Source organism: Capsaspora owczarzaki, assembly GCF_000151315.2.
Source record: "Capsaspora owczarzaki ATCC 30864 unplaced genomic scaffold supercont2.12, whole genome shotgun sequence".
Taxonomy (NCBI): domain Eukaryota; class Filasterea; order Ministeriida; family Capsasporidae; genus Capsaspora; species Capsaspora owczarzaki.
The window spans coordinates 483,817-500,114 of record NW_011887303.1 but is presented as its reverse complement, the minus strand read 5'-3'; the positions used below and the strand labels follow the sequence as shown (position 1 = coordinate 500,114).

Here is a 16,298-nt window from a genome sequence, read left to right as displayed (position 1 = left end):
AGTTTCACTGCTGTTGCTCTCGCCCCGCTTCCTTCTCTCTCCCCTTCTCTCTCCGCTTCCTGAGACCCACACAACAGCTGCATCTCTTTGCACCCTGCTGCTTGTTCTCTCGACCTTTCTTCTTCTGGTGTTCAGCAGTCTTCGTTTTCGTTTCTTCTTCTTTGTAAGAATTCGGTTTGAGATGTTAGAAAAAAAAAAAACAAATGGAAAAAGCAACAAAACGAGCGCCCAGTGGAAGCGCGTTCGAGATGGAAGGTGTCAACTCGATCGCACTGGCGGAGCGGGAGCTGCTTGTTCCTTCTCGCGCACTCCAGCCACGGCGCAAGTGGGAGGTAAAGGGGCGAGGAGGGATGAAGCCCGCGGACGGCGGCAGCCATCAAACGGCCTGTGCTCTCTCGCGTCCCCTCTTCTCGCACCGCCTCTCCTCTTGTTTGTGAGCTGTCGTTGGTTGAGCCTGGCACTGCTGGCGTCACCAGCTCGCCTGCCGATCGAGGGGCTTCCTCTACGCCCCAACGCGCAGTCCATCTAACAAAAACTGTCGTTGGATGTTTTGTTGTTTGTTGTTCGCCGATTCGCTCGTTGCTTCGGGGTCGATGGGTTGGCTCTCCCGACTCCATCTTCGTTGCGTGGCAGCTCGATCCCTAGTGTGATCGAGTGCGAGCGAGGGTGTCGGGGAGTGGATTGCTACGAATCTGTCAATAACACGCGGATTGGTTTGGGAAGTTGTCAATGTAAAAAACAAAGGGAAGGGTGACTCCTTTGATCGGCTCCCCTTAATTTCCCCCGATGCGGCCGTCCCCCCCATCGCTCCCCTTTTGCCTTGTCAACATGTCTGATGGTTGGTCTGCATCCCCCTCCCCACTCCCCTCATTAAGTGAGCGAAGGGGGCTGGGCATTTCAGCGGCGAAATGGAATTGCGAGGGAGTTCCCATTTTTCGGGTGTTATCTTTTCGCGACCAAGCGGTTTTTTCCCTTTGATTCGCTCCGTGAAAGTGCTTCGGCGAACACGCTCATCCTGCTACGTCATGTCTCCCCAACGAGTGCTTATCTTATGTTTTTTATTATCCAAGGCTGAGCAAACGAGCACAGTGTCATCGCGTTGTTGCCCTCCAAAAGCTCAAACCCCGCATTTTTTAATGTTTGTTTGTTGTTTTTAAAAGTGGTCGCTTTTTTGCGATTGCGGTCAGAACGCGACCTTCATTTTGCTCTTCTCTCGCTCTTTCACCTATCCTGCAGTGTGCAGTCGGTCACTGTGATGATTATCATGCTCCTATCTGCTCTCTCGCTCTGGTCCTTTGGACGTTGTGGCTGTGGAGGGTTTGCTTGGTTTGCGGACTGTTTTTTTAGTTTGTTTCTTGATTTCCTTCTTTTTCACTCCCTCGCTGTCTCGCCTCCTGTCGCTGCCTCTCTCTCTCTCTGTCTCTCGCTCTCTCTCCCTCGCACATGCACTCACACACTCGTACCTTCATTTCTCATGATTGTCACGCACAAGGGAGGGGGGAACTGGCGCGCGGGGCTGTTGCCTGGGGCTGTTGTTGTTGTTGTTGTTGGGGAGTCCGCAATCCGTTTCAACACCTTTTTGTTTTTCGTCGTTCTTTCTCGCTTTGTCCTGCTTACCTCCATCCACTCCAACCTTGCCCTCCACCCACCCCCCGCAAGCAGTTGAAAAGCGAAGATATTCACAAAAGCAATGCGAGAGTGGTGGTCTTCCACATTGGCCTCTATATCAATTTTAATGATTCATCATTGAGAATCGGATCATTCTTTTTTTTTTTTTTTTTGGTTGTTTTTAACGGTGCGGATTTTCTCTTTCCCTCTCCTTTGGTTGAATCTGAGTCACCACTCGCTCCCAAGCCACGATCGACTCCAACCGCACATCATCACACTGGAAATCCGTCCCATCTCCAGCAACACGAGTGTGATTGCGCGATGGCAATGCCGATTGCGCGGGATAAGGGGAAGAAAAAAAAAAAAAAAAAAAAAAAAAAAAAAAAAAAAAAAAACCAGAAGAAAACGTGCGTTACTCGTGTGAGCTGCATTCACATTCAAATTACCGAGCGAGTCCGCGATGATCGTCCTCAGCACAACGAGCTCTGTCTCCCTTAAAAGCACAGAGTGCCGTTGGGATGGCTGCGAGGCGTGTGTGTGAGGCCATCGTGTGTGTCGTCGGATTCTCTTTGCGAGCTTTGTTGGCGTTCCCAAACCCCCTGCGGACAGCTATCAAGTGGTCTTCCTCTCCGTTGTGAGTGTGGGGGTGCCTTTTGGTGCTTGGAGCAAGGTGTGACATTCCTTGCAGGTTGGGGGTCGAGGACGCGTCGATGGATGCGAAATAAAGCCGAGAGGAGGTGATTTGATGGAATGAAGCCGAGGAGGAGGTGACACCGGTATTTCCACCCCTCCCTCCCTCCATCCTTCCTTGCCCTCTGCTTGCCCCCCTTCGCCCTCCATACGCACGCTCATGCACTCACACACACACAAAGCACACTCTGTTGCGCGCTCTCCTTCCCCTCTCTTTCACACACTCAACTCTGTCATTCCCAATTCCACTCCCTCTTCCATTTTGCCCACACCCCAAAGCCAACATTTCTTTAAGGCACTCCCCACCCATCGTCCATCCAATGCCCTCTCTTTCTCTTCCTCTTCCTCTTCCTCTCCTTTCGTTGTCCACTTTCTCCCGGGTTTTTCCCCCTGCCGTTGCTGACGTACATTTTGCTTGTTGGTTTGAACCTTTCATTGTTTTTTTTTTTTTTTTTCTATTTTCCCCTTTGAAACCACAGCTTTTTTTTTTTTTTTTTTTTTCGATCACAAATCACACCTCGACAGCGCCAAAGTTCACTCTGCAAAACCACGACAGCAGCTTCTTTGTTGGTCATTGCCGTTGTCATCATCGTCATTGCCACCGTTGTCCTTGGAGCTGCAGCGTTGGCGTCGTCGCGTCGTTTTGTGTCGCCGCCGCGGTTTGTCTCGTCGCCATCATCATCATCATCATCATCATGTCGAACACGTACCCGTTAGCGGCCTCTGCAGCAGCCGAAGGGCTCGCGTCCAATGAGCAACACCACCACCATCATCATCATCATCATCACCATCACCATCACCCCAACCAGAACCAGAACCAGAACCAGAACCAGCAGCAGCAGGACCACGCTCACCAACCGCCGCCGCAACAGCAGCTGCCACCAGACACGCGGTCCCGACTCATCGCATCGCCCGCCCCTGCCGCCCCTTATGCTGGTGGTGCCGACCACCCCGCCTCCACAACCACCGCGCAGCCCCATTCCAGCACAAGCACGGCGGGCAGCACAGACCAGCAGACTGCGCAGCAACAGCAGCAGCAGCAGCAGCTCCTTAACGGCAGCAACCCAACAGGCGCAACTTTTGCTGGGGGCGCGCTTGCCGCTCCTCTTGCGTCGCATCCGCCACCTGCCGCTGCTGGGCTGACTGCGTTTCATCCAGCTCAAGTGCAGGATAACGACCGGCTCGCTGCTGGCTCAAGCGGTCTCGCTGCAGCGTCCCAGGACGTTGCCCCCTTTTCCTCGTCTTCGAACGTGTCTGCGGACGGCAGCAGCAGTGGCAACGTGTCACTCCCTCCACGATTGCCGCAGCAGGACACGAACAGCACGTCCCCGAGCATGTTCTCGCTGCCTGGGTCTTCCTCGATGATGCTGGATCAATCTGGTAGCAACCCTTACGCGTTCGCACCTAGCAGCCACGCCCCACCGCCAATCTTCCCGTATCCGCCACCCCTCATGCCCTCTCACATGCCGTCAATGCCGTCAATGCCGCTGTCGCACCCCATCGGCCATTATGCTGCCGTCGATGGCGGACGCATGCCTGGGTTTGCGCCCATGAATCCAGCAGATGCACTGCAGCAGCAGCAGCAGCAGCAGCAGCAGCAGCAGCCGCAGCAGCAGCCGCAGCATCACCAGCACCTCCAGCACCAGCACCAGCAGCAACTTCCAATGTCCACTGCTGCGGGGTTTTACGGGTGGAAGCCGCAACCCATGCCCCAGCAACCCATCCAGCTGCCGCATCAGATGCATCAGCAACTTCAACACATCGTGCAGCACCCACAGGCCAAGCATCCACAGTCGCAGCTTCCGCTTCCTCAACAGCTGCAACCGCAGCAGCAGCAGCAGCAGCAGCAGCAGCAGTCAACTTCATCTCGGATGTATTCTTCGTCGCTCGACGAAGCAATGCAACCACGCCTCCCTGGCGACATTAAATCTGCGCAACCCGGTCCGCTGCCTTTGCTTGTGGCCGAGCCTGTGGACGGTGGTGCTGTTGTTTCGGAGGTTTCCGTGTCCAGCTCGGGCTTGCAAAACGGCTCCATCTCTGCCGCATTGTCAACCAGCACGAGCATCAACGGACAACTCACAACGCCTGCACAGCAACAGCAACTGCAGCAACAAGCGCCCAATTCACAGCTAGCGTGGTGGTCGAACAATTCGCTTGCTTCGGGCGCCTCTCCGATGAACGCTTCGATGAGTACCGCCAGCTCCACCGTTTCCCAGCGGAGCAGCTTGCTGTCACTAAGTCCGTTTGTTGCCATGCAAGCATCGGGTAGCTTTGATCACTCGCATAGCTCGCAAGCTTCGCAGAATTCGGCATCGCCGCACTATTCAATGCTTCCACCTCCGCCCATGTACATGCAGCAACCGCAGCCGCAACACCAGCAGCAACCCCAACAATCACAGCAGCAGCAGCAGCAACAACAACAACAACAACAACAACAACAACAACCGCAGCAGCAACCGCAGCAGCAGCAGCAGCAACAACAACACCCCATTCATGCTGGAATGCCAACGCAACTCAACTCCTTTCCATCTGGAGAGTTTCAACGCTCGCCCGTCATGTTCACGCCACAGGACTTGCCACAGCATGCCCACTCGCATCTCCAGTCCGGTCAACTCGGACAACCATTCAACTCGTTCCCACCACCTCCTGGCATGCCCCTGACGTCCACGCCGCTGGCCCACCCACAGCAGCAACACCAACAGCAACAGCAACAGCAACAACAACAACAGCAGCAGCAGCAGCAGCATCTACGGATGCAAGGCTTCCACCCGACGCCCCTGCAACCGTACATGTACCCACCCCAACACCTCCAACAAGGGCCTCCTCATCCGGTCAACCAGCCGCTGCACCTCACAGCTTCCTCTTCGCAGGCCGATTTTGATCTTGATCTGCAACGCCAGCACCAACAACTCATTGCCCCGCCCGGCCAGCATGCAGGCCACCCTGGTGTTACTTCGGGATTTCCTGGAGTCCTTCCTTCCCAGTCAAATGGCGGAGCGTTGCCTCCAACAGCAGCATTTGCTTCTGGTTTCCTGGGCACTGGACCTACAGTCTATCCTCCAGCGTCGGTACAACACCAGCAGCAACAGCATCAGCAACTACACCAGCATCATCATCAACAACAACAACAGCAGCAGCAACGCCGGTCGATCAAGCCGCCGCGGAGGCGAAAGCAAAGCAATGGCACACCGACTGGTTCGAGCCATCCATCTCGTGCTGACGAAATCTCCGTTGTTGCCATCAGGACAGAGGCCGCGCCCGGCGAGGAAAAGGAAGACTCTGAGGAGAGCGACGAAGACGCGGATGATTCACGGGTTGACGATGGGACCACCTTTGTCCGAGCCAAGCGCGTTCAACGCCGTCGGGCCTCGTATGCTGTCGACCACGAGGAGCACAAGCAGTTTGTCTGTCCTCATGAAACATGTGGCAAGTCGTATTGGAAAAACTCGCACCTCAAAGCGCACATTCGCATTCACACTGGCGAGCGACCTTACGCTTGCACCTGGCCCGATTGCGGGTCGTCCTTTATGCGCTCCGATGAGCTTACTCGACACATGCAAAAGCACAGCGGTGCAAAGCCGTACTTGTGTGCACGGTGCGGACACACCTTCCGGCGGTCCGACCATCTCGCCATGCATTTGCGACGACATGCGCGTCGGGAGAACAATCCCAACGTTGTGACGGACGCGTATCTGCGCATCTCGTCCGACGCTGCGTTGGATCAGGACGGCCATGCTACTCCCAGTGCGACGCTTGCGTCTGGCTCTGCAAGCGAGCTTCCTCACCTGCTGCCCGTCGAAGCTGCATCCGGATCCAGCTGATTTCGCTCACTTTTCGTCATTGTTTTTTCTCCGTCATTGCTTCATCCTATCACACACACCCCCCAGCTTATTCTTCCCCCCGAATTCAAGCTCTTGTTTCTCATTTGCTCGTGCTCATTTTTTCAAACTAGCATCTCTACGCTGTTGTCGTGATTGTAGACATTGTTTTGATTTTTACCCCGACTTTCACGTTCTCTTGTACTTTTTTTTCTTTCTTTCTTTTGCTTTTGTGCCATTGTCACTCCTGATCTTTTAATGCATGCGTTTATTCCCTGTTTATTATCTGCTGCCATAGAATGACCATTCTACAGACTGTGTTTGTATTTTGGGGTTTGGTTTTCATTGTTTTTTCTCCATTTTAACAAGAATGAACAAAAAGCACATTGAAGATCATCCAACAATCTCAACCATCCGTCATTGCGCTTGCTCAAATCCCTCTGGTTGGCGGACAGACGCGGGAAGTGGAACGGCGTTGCCGAGTTGGCGCTTTGGCACGGGAGTAACCAGGGTCGACTGATTTAGAATCTGTTGCGCCATTGGATTTTGTTGCTGCTGCTGAGGTGTCATCATCATCATCATGGACTGTGAGGATTGGTAGCTCTGCACCGCCTGTGGCTGTTGTCCACCCGCAGATCCAAGCGACTCGCTGGTGCCGCTGCTGTTACTGCTTGGGCCGAGGAGCTGTTGCGGCGCGACGCTGCTGTACGAGTTGTCAATCATGTTCAACTGCTGCGTAAAGAGCGGCGCGTCCGTGTACTTGATAATGTTGGGTCCCAGCAATCGCTGCACAAACGCAGAGTTGTCCTCGCGATGGCGGATGCGCTCGACGGGCGTCCAGGTCTGGTCGGCCTCGAGGCGGTAGGATCCGACAAATGTGTGTGGCGTGCCCCGCGCACCCCACTCCTCAGGCGACAACAGTGACAAGTATGGCACGCCATCGTCCTGGGGCCCGTCGCGGCGGTACAGATGGTACGTGGTTCCCGCACGCTTGGTAAAGTTACACGCAGCGCGGTGCAGATCGGCGTCGCGTCGCGCCTCCTCCATAAACACTCGCGCCTGCATCTGAAGCAGTCGGATTTGGTCGACAATGACCTGCATCTTAGCACCCGTCGTGGCGCGCAGGGTCACGTCCGCGTCCTGGATTGCTCGCGCGAGGTCGACCAGGTGCTCACGCGGGGCGCCCGCCGTCGCAGTCAGCACGTTGGTGTCCAGCGACGACAGCTGCACAGTGCCAAGTGCGTCGGCATTGACTGTCGCGTACTGTGCCACGGCGAGCCGCTCTGCCGCCATGTCGCTCGCACCCGCCCCGTTGCCGGCCGTCGATGCTCCACTGCTCGACATGTGTTTGTTTATTACAGTATGATAAGAGATGAAAGAAGAAGGAGTGTGTGAAGCAACTTGATTTTGTTTTGGATCCATGCTTCTCTGAGTACCCTTTGCATTGCATTGCAAGCTGCAGCGGTAATCCAAATCCAAATCCAATGCAATTCAATACAAAATTTTCAGTCCTTTTTTTTTTTTTTTTTTTTTTTTTTTTTTCCATTCGTTTTCCTCCCATCAATGTCGAGCCAGCAGCATCCGCTCATCTCGGCGCCCGTTGCGGCCGTGCCCATGAGCTCGGCGACGAGCGCTGCGTTTGGCTCTGGCTCTGGCCCTGTCGCACCGCCGCGCACTGGCGCGACGTCGCCCGTGTCTGCGTCGCGGCCAAACCGCCCACAGTCGCCGCCAGTGGTCGTGCGCGCGTCCTCAGCCATCCCGGATGACGATGCGGTGCCGCTCGCAGAGAGCGAGTACAACATCAACAAGATCACCGAAATCCAGGCGTCGTTCGTCGGCGGACAGGTGCGAAAAAAAAAAACCTATTGAAAACCATTGAAAAACCATTGAAAAACCCTTTTTTGTTGAATTTTTCAAATTTTGGGTTCAAATGTCTGAGATTTTGCGAGATTGCAACCAGTTGAAAAATCAAATGTCTTGTTTGGCTCACGTTGAGAAGGAAAAAAAAAATTCAATCATCGACAGTCGCTGCTCGCGCCGGGACGCGTCTTTCTGCATGAAGGCACTCTGCTCAAGCAATGCCGCAAATCGCTCAAGCCCCGTTATTTTGTCATGTTCAATGACCTGTTGGTATGCGGAAAGTAGCTGTTGATTCGTTTGTATTGGGTCTTTTCGTTTCTGTGGGGAAGTACTCACTCGATGATGGTCGACACGACTTTTCTTATTTTCAAGGTGTACGGAACATCGTTGGCGAAAGGCCGCTATGCCAAGCAAGTCGCCCTCGAATTGGACCAAATGACTGTCACTGCCCAATGCCACTACCTCCCGACCGTTTACGACTCGGAGAACAATATTGATTTTGGTGCGTGTCAGCTCCTCCTGCTGCTGCTGCTCCCATTGTATCATTCCACTCACCCCTTACTCTTAATTCTATTGATGTTCTCTAAGATGCCATGAACGGATTCCAGATCAGCCACAAAACCAAGTCCTTCCATGTCATTTCCCACAGCGCTGCTGACAAGGCGCACTGGCTTTCGCTGCTTCAGCAGTATATCGAAAAGGCAACTCAGAAAAAGGGTGAGTGAAAGCATCATGCTACCGTCCTCGTATCTACACGCCGTTGCGATTGCTGTCCTTCCATTTATTTTTCAACTGTTTCAAATTGTTCGAACAATCAGGCAAAGTTCCCTTGAGCCACGTTGCGGCAGTGTGGGTCCCTGACGCCAAAGTAACGACTTGCATGGTTTGTCAAAACAGCAAGTTTACCACCTTCAACCGCAAGCACCATTGCCGCAACTGTGGCAAAGTCGCGTGCGGAAATTGCACTTCGCAGTCGTGGCTCCTTCCGATGTCCTCCAAGCCGCAGCGTGTTTGTGACGAATGTGTGGCTCTTTTGAAGAAATCCAGCGCTGGCGCGTCTTCTCCTGCCATAACTGCAACCCCATCCAGCGCTGCTGCTCCCGTTCCTGCCGCAGCTGCTGCTGCTCCGCGTCCCCAGCCAGCTCCGCGACGCCCAAAGCCACCGCCCGCAGTGCCGACTGCATCGTCCACTGCAAACGGGCCCTCCTCGCCCTCTGCTCCGGCAAACGACGACGACAGCGGCTCTGGCACGGACTCGGACGACGACACCAGCGATACGGACGCTGAAGATGAGCCCCAACCGAGCGCTCGGCCGCAATCAGCGCCGCGACCAGCGGCACCCGCCCCTGCACAGGTATGGGACAATTGTTTGTCGAGTTATGGAGCAAGTGGTGAATAGGATTGGAGCGCCATCTCACCTTTCGTGACTTTGGTTGGGTGTTGTTTGTTTGTGACTTCACTGCAGCGAACGTCCCGCTTTGGCGATCTCGATCAAACTATGAAGGCTGTTGTCAACCAACAGGCTCTTGAAGCTAAGGGCGCAATGGAAAAGGTTTGCCTCGATGGATGAGCTCTGCCGCATGCGTATTCTGGGACGTGAACTGACCTATCGTTCCTGTCGATCGTCACAGGATGCGGCCGCAGCAGCAGCCAATACCACGCCTGCACCTACTGCACCTGAGACCACCAGTGCAGAGCCAACGCGCCGCCCGCCCGTTGGAGTTCGCGTATTACCGGTAATTTGGAGTTCTCTTTCTTGCTTCATCTCTATCTTGGTCAAGTCTCGCAGTATTCAGTTTTTGTGGATTGACTTGATAGGTTATCGGAGCACCTGCTTCTGCGACTGCTCCTGCTGCTACTGCCGAGCCAACCGTCGCATGCACGGAATGTGGCATCATGCTCAAGCGAGGCGACTTTGCCATGCTCAGCGAAAAGCCGTACTGCAAGCCGCATTTCAAGGTGAACTTTGCCAAACAATCGGCTGCGGCTGCCCCCAAGCCCTCCGAGCCAGCTGTTGTCGTGCCGGCCGAGCCTGTGGATGATGGCCCTGCTCCCGTTCCTGCCCCTCGAAAGAAGAAACCGGCCGCTGGCAGCACTCCTGCTGCTCCCGTTGCAGGAGATGCTGCGGTGGTTTCTGCTGCATCGGCTCCTGCTTCTGCTCCTGCAGTAGTGGCAGTCCCTGTTTCTGCCGAGCCTGCGACTACGACCGCGGCTGTCACAGAGCCTGTTGAGAAGCCTGCCCCTGCTGCTGCGCCAGTGGAAAAGCCTGTGCCTCTGTCAATGCAAGTTCTGCAAGCTGCTGAAGACACGCCTGACGAGGCCGTCCCGGAAACGCCCGCTTCGGAGCCGGTCGATTCGCTCGTCCGTTTGAATTCGCTCGAGCAAGCAACCGCTGAAAACCTGGCCGCCGCTGCCGCTGCTGCTGTTGCTGCCGCTGCTGCCGCTGCTCCTGCTGCCGTTGCTGCTTCCGCTCCTGTGGAAACCAGCGAACACGTCGCTCCCGCTGCTGCTGTAGCTGAACCCGAGCCAAGCTCGCCTGAAGGGCAGGACTCGGCAACTGCTGCTTCTGCTGCCGCTGCACCCGGCACTGCTCGTCGCCGTGGCCCTCGTCGTCCAAAGTTTGACAAGAAGGAAGGTGACTCTGCTGGCTCGGAGGAGCCAGAAAACTGAGCTTGATCTCGCTTTGGCTTTTTCTTTGTTTTGTTTTGCACATCTATTTTTGTACTGCATGGGTTTGGTGAGCATGGCCTGCGTTGTGTGTTTTGCCTTGGTTTGCTGGTTTGATGCTGCGACAAGCCCGCAGGTTTTCAATTCGAACGCAACACCACAAGTAAAAGCTTGATCGACATCAACAATAGTCGTTTGGAAACATAGTTATGCAGCAAAGGTACACACTTAAAACTCGACACGACAACGGGGCAGTCAGCAGCGAAGGAAAACAAGACAGTGAAATGCACACTAGGAGAAGGAGGAGGAGGAGGGGGGAAAAAGATTGTAACAGCAATCCAAATTTTCTCAACGGGTAGGTACTGGAGGTTTTACACGCCAGCTGTTCATTGAGAAGCAAACGAAAAGGACAAAAATAAAACGTCAGTACCTCGTCAAAAGTCAAACCCGACGTTCGTGCTTCTGCAACATACCAGCTTCAAGAGCGTGCGTGGCAAAGTACTTGACATCACCATCGCCATCTTCTTGCAAGCTTTGCAAGACGGGCTTCATGTGAGTCTCGATAACATCCTTGGAGATGCGCATGGCAATCTTCTCAAGGGTCTTGGCAACGTTGAAGCGCACGTTGGGGACGGTGTCCTTGGCCATCGGCAAAACAACAGGCAGAATCATGTGGGTGAGGGAGTCGACGTCGACAACGTCGATGAGGAGCTATTAGAGCGGGGTTGGCAGAGGAGCGCAGAAACAACAAGTTAGTCACACATAGCCCCCCCCACCGAAAATAAGCAACCACATCATCTGCCTCGCCGCTTACATTCACTGCAAACAGAGTGGTCATGCGGTAAAGGTAGTTAGGGTGTCGGTACATGGACAAAACCTTGGGAATGATGCTGGATCGGGCCCAGTCGAGGCCGAAGGTATCGACAAGCTTCTTGATGTTGAGGGTGGCAGCCTCGCGGATGCTGAAAACGCAGTCACCAAGCCATGTCATGCACAGGTTGCTGAGCTTTTCATCAAAGAACTCGACGCCCTACTCAAAACGAAACAAAACAAACAGAAAAGTCAGTCAACACAATTCAACCCACAAACACCGCAGGGCTCAATGCAAACCCAAAGCAAGATCAACAACGTACAAGCTGGGAAGCGAGGAGAGGAATGTACTCGATGATGGCGAGACGCACACGCCACTGTCGGTCCTCTGCAAGATCCACAATCGCAGGGAGGAGGGACTGGGACAGCATGTCAATGCCAATGACGCGGTTGACGCAGTCGAGCTTGGAAATGATGTTGAGGCGAACTTCGGGGAACTCGTCCTTGAGGAGCTGCAGGAAGACGGGGAGCAGGTGCTCGACGGTGTGGTCTCGGCCGAGAATGGGAGCGAGAAGCATGACCACCGAGGCAAGAGCAGAGCGAACGTGCTGCGAGTTGTCGTTGGACAGCTCCTTGACGCACGGCATCATGAGGGTGAGCACAGCGTTGAGGCGGACGTCCTCGTCGAGGTTGTTGGCAAAATCGGGGATCTTTTGGGAGGCAATGGTGCGGACCTCGGCCTCGTTGTCCTTGAGCAGAGCCACAAAGAAGTTGAGCAGGTCGGCCTTGGTGATTTCAGTGCCGACGGCGCGCTGCAGATCGATGAGCTTGTCAGCGAGCATGTAGCGCACACGCCATGACTTGTCGACGGCTGCGGCGCGAACCGATGGCATGATCAAGGTCTCATTCTCTGCAGGAGTGAGCAAGCGAGCGATGGCGACGCCGCCCTCGACAGCGAGAAGGCGAACCGAGTCCTGAGAGGAAGAGAAGAGAACAGAAGAGAAGAGAAGAGAACGGAAGAGGAGGTAGTGCAACCAAAAGAAAAAACAAAGAAAAAAAATAGGCAACAACGTATGAGCACAACGAAATTCATGCCTCCACACACGTCACAGACAAAAAGAAAAAGCAAACAAGCACACAAACCTGCTCGTCTTGGGCAAGGGCAGTGAAGGCAGTCATGAGCTCGGTCTTGACAAAGGCGGGCTCGATGACACCGGCAAACTCGCCAAACTTGGCGGCAGCGGCGCGACGAACCATCGGGGTCTCGTCAATGCACAGCTGCGCAAAGCTCTGACGAAGCTCGGCCTTCTTGGCATCGTTGTTGAGCCTGTACGCAGCGGCGAAAAGGCCGCAGGCAGAGATGCGCGATGTAAACCAATCGCCCGTGGCAAGGCGGTGGACGAGCGGCACCAGGTGCGTGTCCAGCTGTGCAACGTCGAGGCTCTCGGCGATCTTGCGGAGCGAGAGAACGGCCTAGAGGAAGACAGAAAAAAAAAATAAGAATGAGCCAACTGAGACAGACAGCGAGTCAGACACGACACGACGTGGGTTGTTTTTACCTTCTCGCGCACGGCAGTCTCTTCGACGCCAGCGAGGCTCTCGAGGGGTGCCAGGAGTGTGTGAGCGTGCTCGGGGCCGCCGACCAGCGGGACAAAGTTGCCAAGCTCTTCAGCCAGAGCCTGCAGGACTTCATCCTCGTCGTCGATCGAGTCTGCGCGTCAGAGGGAAACAAACAGCGCAAGTTTTTGTTGTTAAGTGAGTGAATGAGCTTTTGGACAAGAGTGAGAGCGATGAGAGGAAGACTAACAAAAAAAAAAGAAAAAGAAAAAAAAAGCCACCAAGCAAGAAAATGGTAGAGGTGGGTATTAGAGCGCCGTATCACTAAAGCTGCTTAAATATGGCATCGGATACGACGACCGCTCACTAACCAGCGATTTGTTTGCATTCGATTTTTTTTTTCATTTTTTTATTTCCGTTTTTTTTTTTTTCACTTCGGCCCAGCGTTCGCAGGAGCAGCAGCGCCACCGCAGCCACCACTCTCCCGCGCACTCTGTCTTCAAGCCAGCCAAGCCACCAAAACAGAGGGACGGCGTTCAGCCGCAGCAGCCTCACATTGTGCCAAAGAGAGAAACAGCAAAGAACAAAAAATAAAAAAAAAATAATAAAAAATAATAAAAAAGTCTGCTTTTTGAACGATGAAAGCAAACAAAACTCAAAGGAAACCGAAAACCGAGTGAAGAAGAACGAGAACGAGAACGAGAACGAGAATGAAAGAGCGAACGAGAAGGGGAGAGCGAACGGAAGGGGAGGGGAGGGACAGAGAGAGAGACAGAAAAAGACAGAGAGACAGAGACAGAGAACGGACCGTTGAGGAAAGGGACGAGCTCGACGCGCGTTCGCTCCTCGCCAAGCGCAAGGCCGATCGTCGACAGGCGGCGGATGGAGTTGAGACGCAGCTGCACGTCGTCGTTCTTCAGCTCGTCAATCAGCACCGCAATCGGGTACAGCGAGTCGTCTCCTTCGTCCATCGGTGTAGCCATCGTTTGAGTTCGTTCTCTTTGCAAGTGGGGTTTTTTTGTTTAAAGAAGAGTGAGCAGGGTTTTCTGAGATGGCGAGAGATCTGTGAAAATGATGAAATTGTGAGATGCAAATCGCGAGTTTATTCAGATCAGTAAAACAAAAAAAGTGGAGGGGGGCTGGAGTTGGAGTGGAGATGAGTGGCGGCTTTATTGCTTTGAAACGATGAAGAAAGCTGCGCCGAGTCTCTCATGCTGCCGCCTGAGGTCTTAAATTGAAAGGGAGCAAAGTTGGTCAATGTCTGACTGCACTGTCCTTGTAGGTGGAGCGACCCCGATGCGAGTGCCGTGGTTTGAAACACTGACTCACAAAAAAAACCTCAAATCTCCACTCGTCTGGGCTTTTTCGCTGGTCTGCCCAATCTGCTGCCATTCATCCAACACACTCATCCACTTTGCACTCGCTTCAACTAACTACCTCGATCTGGGCTGGATTTGGATGCTCAGTCAAGCTTTTTTGTTTTTTGGGTACTTTTCCAACTTGCTGCCCTCTCCAATGCCGATTCCACCGCCGCCGACCTTCCCATCGCTCCAGCTGGTGCTCGATGCAGAGCACGGCGTCCTGTGGATGACGCTCGACCGCCCGAAGGTCAGTCCGTTGGGCAAAACCCGGCGCACTCTCTCCGCTCAAATCCCGCTCTTCCGACTTCCGACGGGATTTGTTTGATCTTCAGTGTTTCAACCCGGCTCTTGGAGTTTGGGGAGAAGCTAAGCGAAAAATGGGGGTATTTGAATCATGGATACGAATATGTGGATGAACTTCGGATGGATCCAAGTTTCGACCTGTGATTTGTTTGCACAATTGGTGATTCTAACGACTCGTATGTTCAACTCGAATTGTGATTGCGTAGAAGTACAATGCGATTGATGGACCGCTGTACGACAACATTGTCCGCGCCCTGGATTATGCGGCGCAAACGGATGGCGTGAATATCGTGGTGCAGTATTTTGTGAAACCGATTTGGAGAGAATTCTGCTGAGATTGTCCAGGAAAGCGCTCATCTGCATCTGCTGCTTGGCATCATTCATAGGTGCTGTCGGGCAACGGAAAGTACTTTTCCAGCGGAAACGATCTCGCAAGCATGAATCAGCAGTACGCCGAAGCCGCCGAAAACCCAGGTTTGTGTCTTGCGTTTGCTTTCCGTCTTGTTCAATCTCTCGGAGCATGTGTTTGGAACTGATTTTTTGTCGCTTGCTTGTGATGTGATAGACGGCCCGCAAGCAATGTTGGACGCTTCTCGCAACCGATTCTCCAAGTTTGCCATTCGATTCATCACCTTCCCGAAAATCCTTGTGCTGGCTTTGAACGGCCCAGCCGTCGGTAAGCACGGATTGCTTTGTGTGTCTGGCTGTGGAAACAACCGCTGACTCGCGCTTGTCTCTCCCTTTCACGCTGACAGGCATCGGCGCAACCATCATTCCTCACGCGGACTTTGTCTACGCCAGTGCGGATGCGACCATTTACACTCCATTCACGGATCTTGGCCAATCGCCCGAGGCAGTGTCGTCAATGACCTTCCCAGGTAAGAAAAGGACGCGCTCAAACGACTCTGCTATCACCAACTCTAACATGGCGTTGATTCTCGCCAGCAATCATGGGCATGGCGCGCGCAAACGAGGTGCTGATTTTGGGACGAACCTTCAATGCGAACGAGTGCTTCCAAGCCGGCTTGTTCAGTGCTGTCTTTTCTCCGGAAGAGTTCCGGCAAAAGGTCCAGGAGCGTGTTGCCAAGTTGGCCGACAAGCCGCCTGGCTCGTTGCTGGACTGCAAGAAGGTCAGTTCACGCTCCGTTTCGATGCTTGTCATTTCGTCCGTCCTTGCATTGCCTCGCATTGAACTCAAAACGAGCCTATCTTTCAATCCACCTTACACACACACTCTCTCTCTCGACAGCTCATCCGGGAGAAGCTGATCCCTGCTTACCTCGACACAAACGAGCGAGAATGCAATTTGCTTAGCCAACGGTACGTATCTCGCTGTTGTTGCTCTCGCGTGGGGGTTTTCATCTCGCAGCTGACCATCTCTGCTTGCTCTTTGTATCGAATCTTTCTGCCATCTTGTCTTGCAGCTGGGCGTCCGACGAATGTGCTGAAGCGCTGATCAAGTTTGCCTCTCGTCGTTCCAAGTTGTGAAGCAAAATTTCCGTTCGCAATAAACAGACTTTTTTCCCCTCCCTTCTCTCTCAACCCTCCGTCTACATTTACGATGGTCGCTTCCATTAATGTCCGAGTCTGAGATAACTTGTCTCAGTCTCTTTCTCTGTCTCTT

The 16,298-nt window shown here is 53.7% G+C and overlaps 6 protein-coding genes across 6 annotated transcripts; 4 read left to right on the top strand and 2 right to left on the bottom strand.

Moving 5' to 3' along the window:
- Positions 1 to 2,778: 2,778 nt before the first annotated feature.
- CAOG_06749 (hypothetical protein) lies at positions 2,779 to 6,119 on the top strand (the record flags this gene model as incomplete). The annotated part of the gene is made up of 2 exons (XM_004344320.2): positions 2,779 to 4,645; positions 5,543 to 6,119. The coding sequence occupies exons 1-2, from the start codon at positions 2,994 to 2,996 to the stop codon at positions 6,117 to 6,119; spliced, it is 2,229 nt and encodes a 742-aa protein (XP_004344370.1). The 5' UTR covers positions 2,779 to 2,993.
- Positions 6,120 to 6,379: 260 nt separating this feature from the next.
- On the bottom strand, positions 6,380 to 7,488 carry CAOG_06748 (expressed sequence). The gene has a single exon (XM_004344319.2). The coding sequence runs from the start codon at positions 7,458 to 7,460 to the stop codon at positions 6,534 to 6,536; it is 927 nt and encodes a 308-aa protein (XP_004344369.1). The 5' UTR covers positions 7,461 to 7,488; the 3' UTR covers positions 6,380 to 6,533.
- A 191-nt stretch (positions 7,489 to 7,679) lies between these two features.
- CAOG_06747 (hypothetical protein) lies at positions 7,680 to 9,546 on the top strand (the record flags this gene model as incomplete). The annotated part of the gene is made up of 4 exons (XM_004344318.1): positions 7,680 to 7,961; positions 8,349 to 8,478; positions 8,795 to 9,330; positions 9,442 to 9,546. The coding sequence occupies 4 exons, from the start codon at positions 7,680 to 7,682 to the stop codon at positions 9,544 to 9,546; spliced, it is 1,053 nt and encodes a 350-aa protein (XP_004344368.1).
- A 326-nt stretch (positions 9,547 to 9,872) lies between these two features.
- Positions 9,873 to 10,810, top strand: CAOG_06746 (hypothetical protein; the record flags this gene model as incomplete). The annotated part of the gene is made up of 2 exons (XM_004344317.2): positions 9,873 to 10,611; positions 10,773 to 10,810. The coding sequence occupies 2 exons, from the start codon at positions 9,873 to 9,875 to the stop codon at positions 10,808 to 10,810; spliced, it is 777 nt and encodes a 258-aa protein (XP_004344367.1).
- A 4-nt stretch (positions 10,811 to 10,814) lies between these two features.
- CAOG_06745 (protein phosphatase 2) lies at positions 10,815 to 14,084 on the bottom strand. Its single transcript, XM_004344316.2, has 7 exons — positions 13,819 to 14,084; positions 13,013 to 13,164; positions 12,597 to 12,926; positions 11,777 to 12,427; positions 11,458 to 11,673; positions 11,117 to 11,354; positions 10,815 to 11,025 (listed from the first exon to the last, which is right to left on the bottom strand). The coding sequence occupies exons 1-7, from the start codon at positions 13,991 to 13,993 to the stop codon at positions 11,015 to 11,017; spliced, it is 1,773 nt and encodes a 590-aa protein (XP_004344366.2). The 5' UTR covers positions 13,994 to 14,084; the 3' UTR covers positions 10,815 to 11,014.
- A 400-nt stretch (positions 14,085 to 14,484) lies between these two features.
- Positions 14,485 to 16,204, top strand: CAOG_06744 (chromodomain protein). The gene is made up of 8 exons (XM_004344315.2): positions 14,485 to 14,618; positions 14,881 to 14,967; positions 15,061 to 15,148; positions 15,240 to 15,350; positions 15,430 to 15,552; positions 15,620 to 15,804; positions 15,924 to 15,994; positions 16,099 to 16,204. Exons 1-8 carry the CDS (start codon positions 14,526 to 14,528, stop codon positions 16,160 to 16,162), a joined length of 822 nt encoding a protein of 273 aa, XP_004344365.1. The 5' UTR covers positions 14,485 to 14,525; the 3' UTR covers positions 16,163 to 16,204.
- Positions 16,205 to 16,298: the final 94 nt, after the last annotated feature.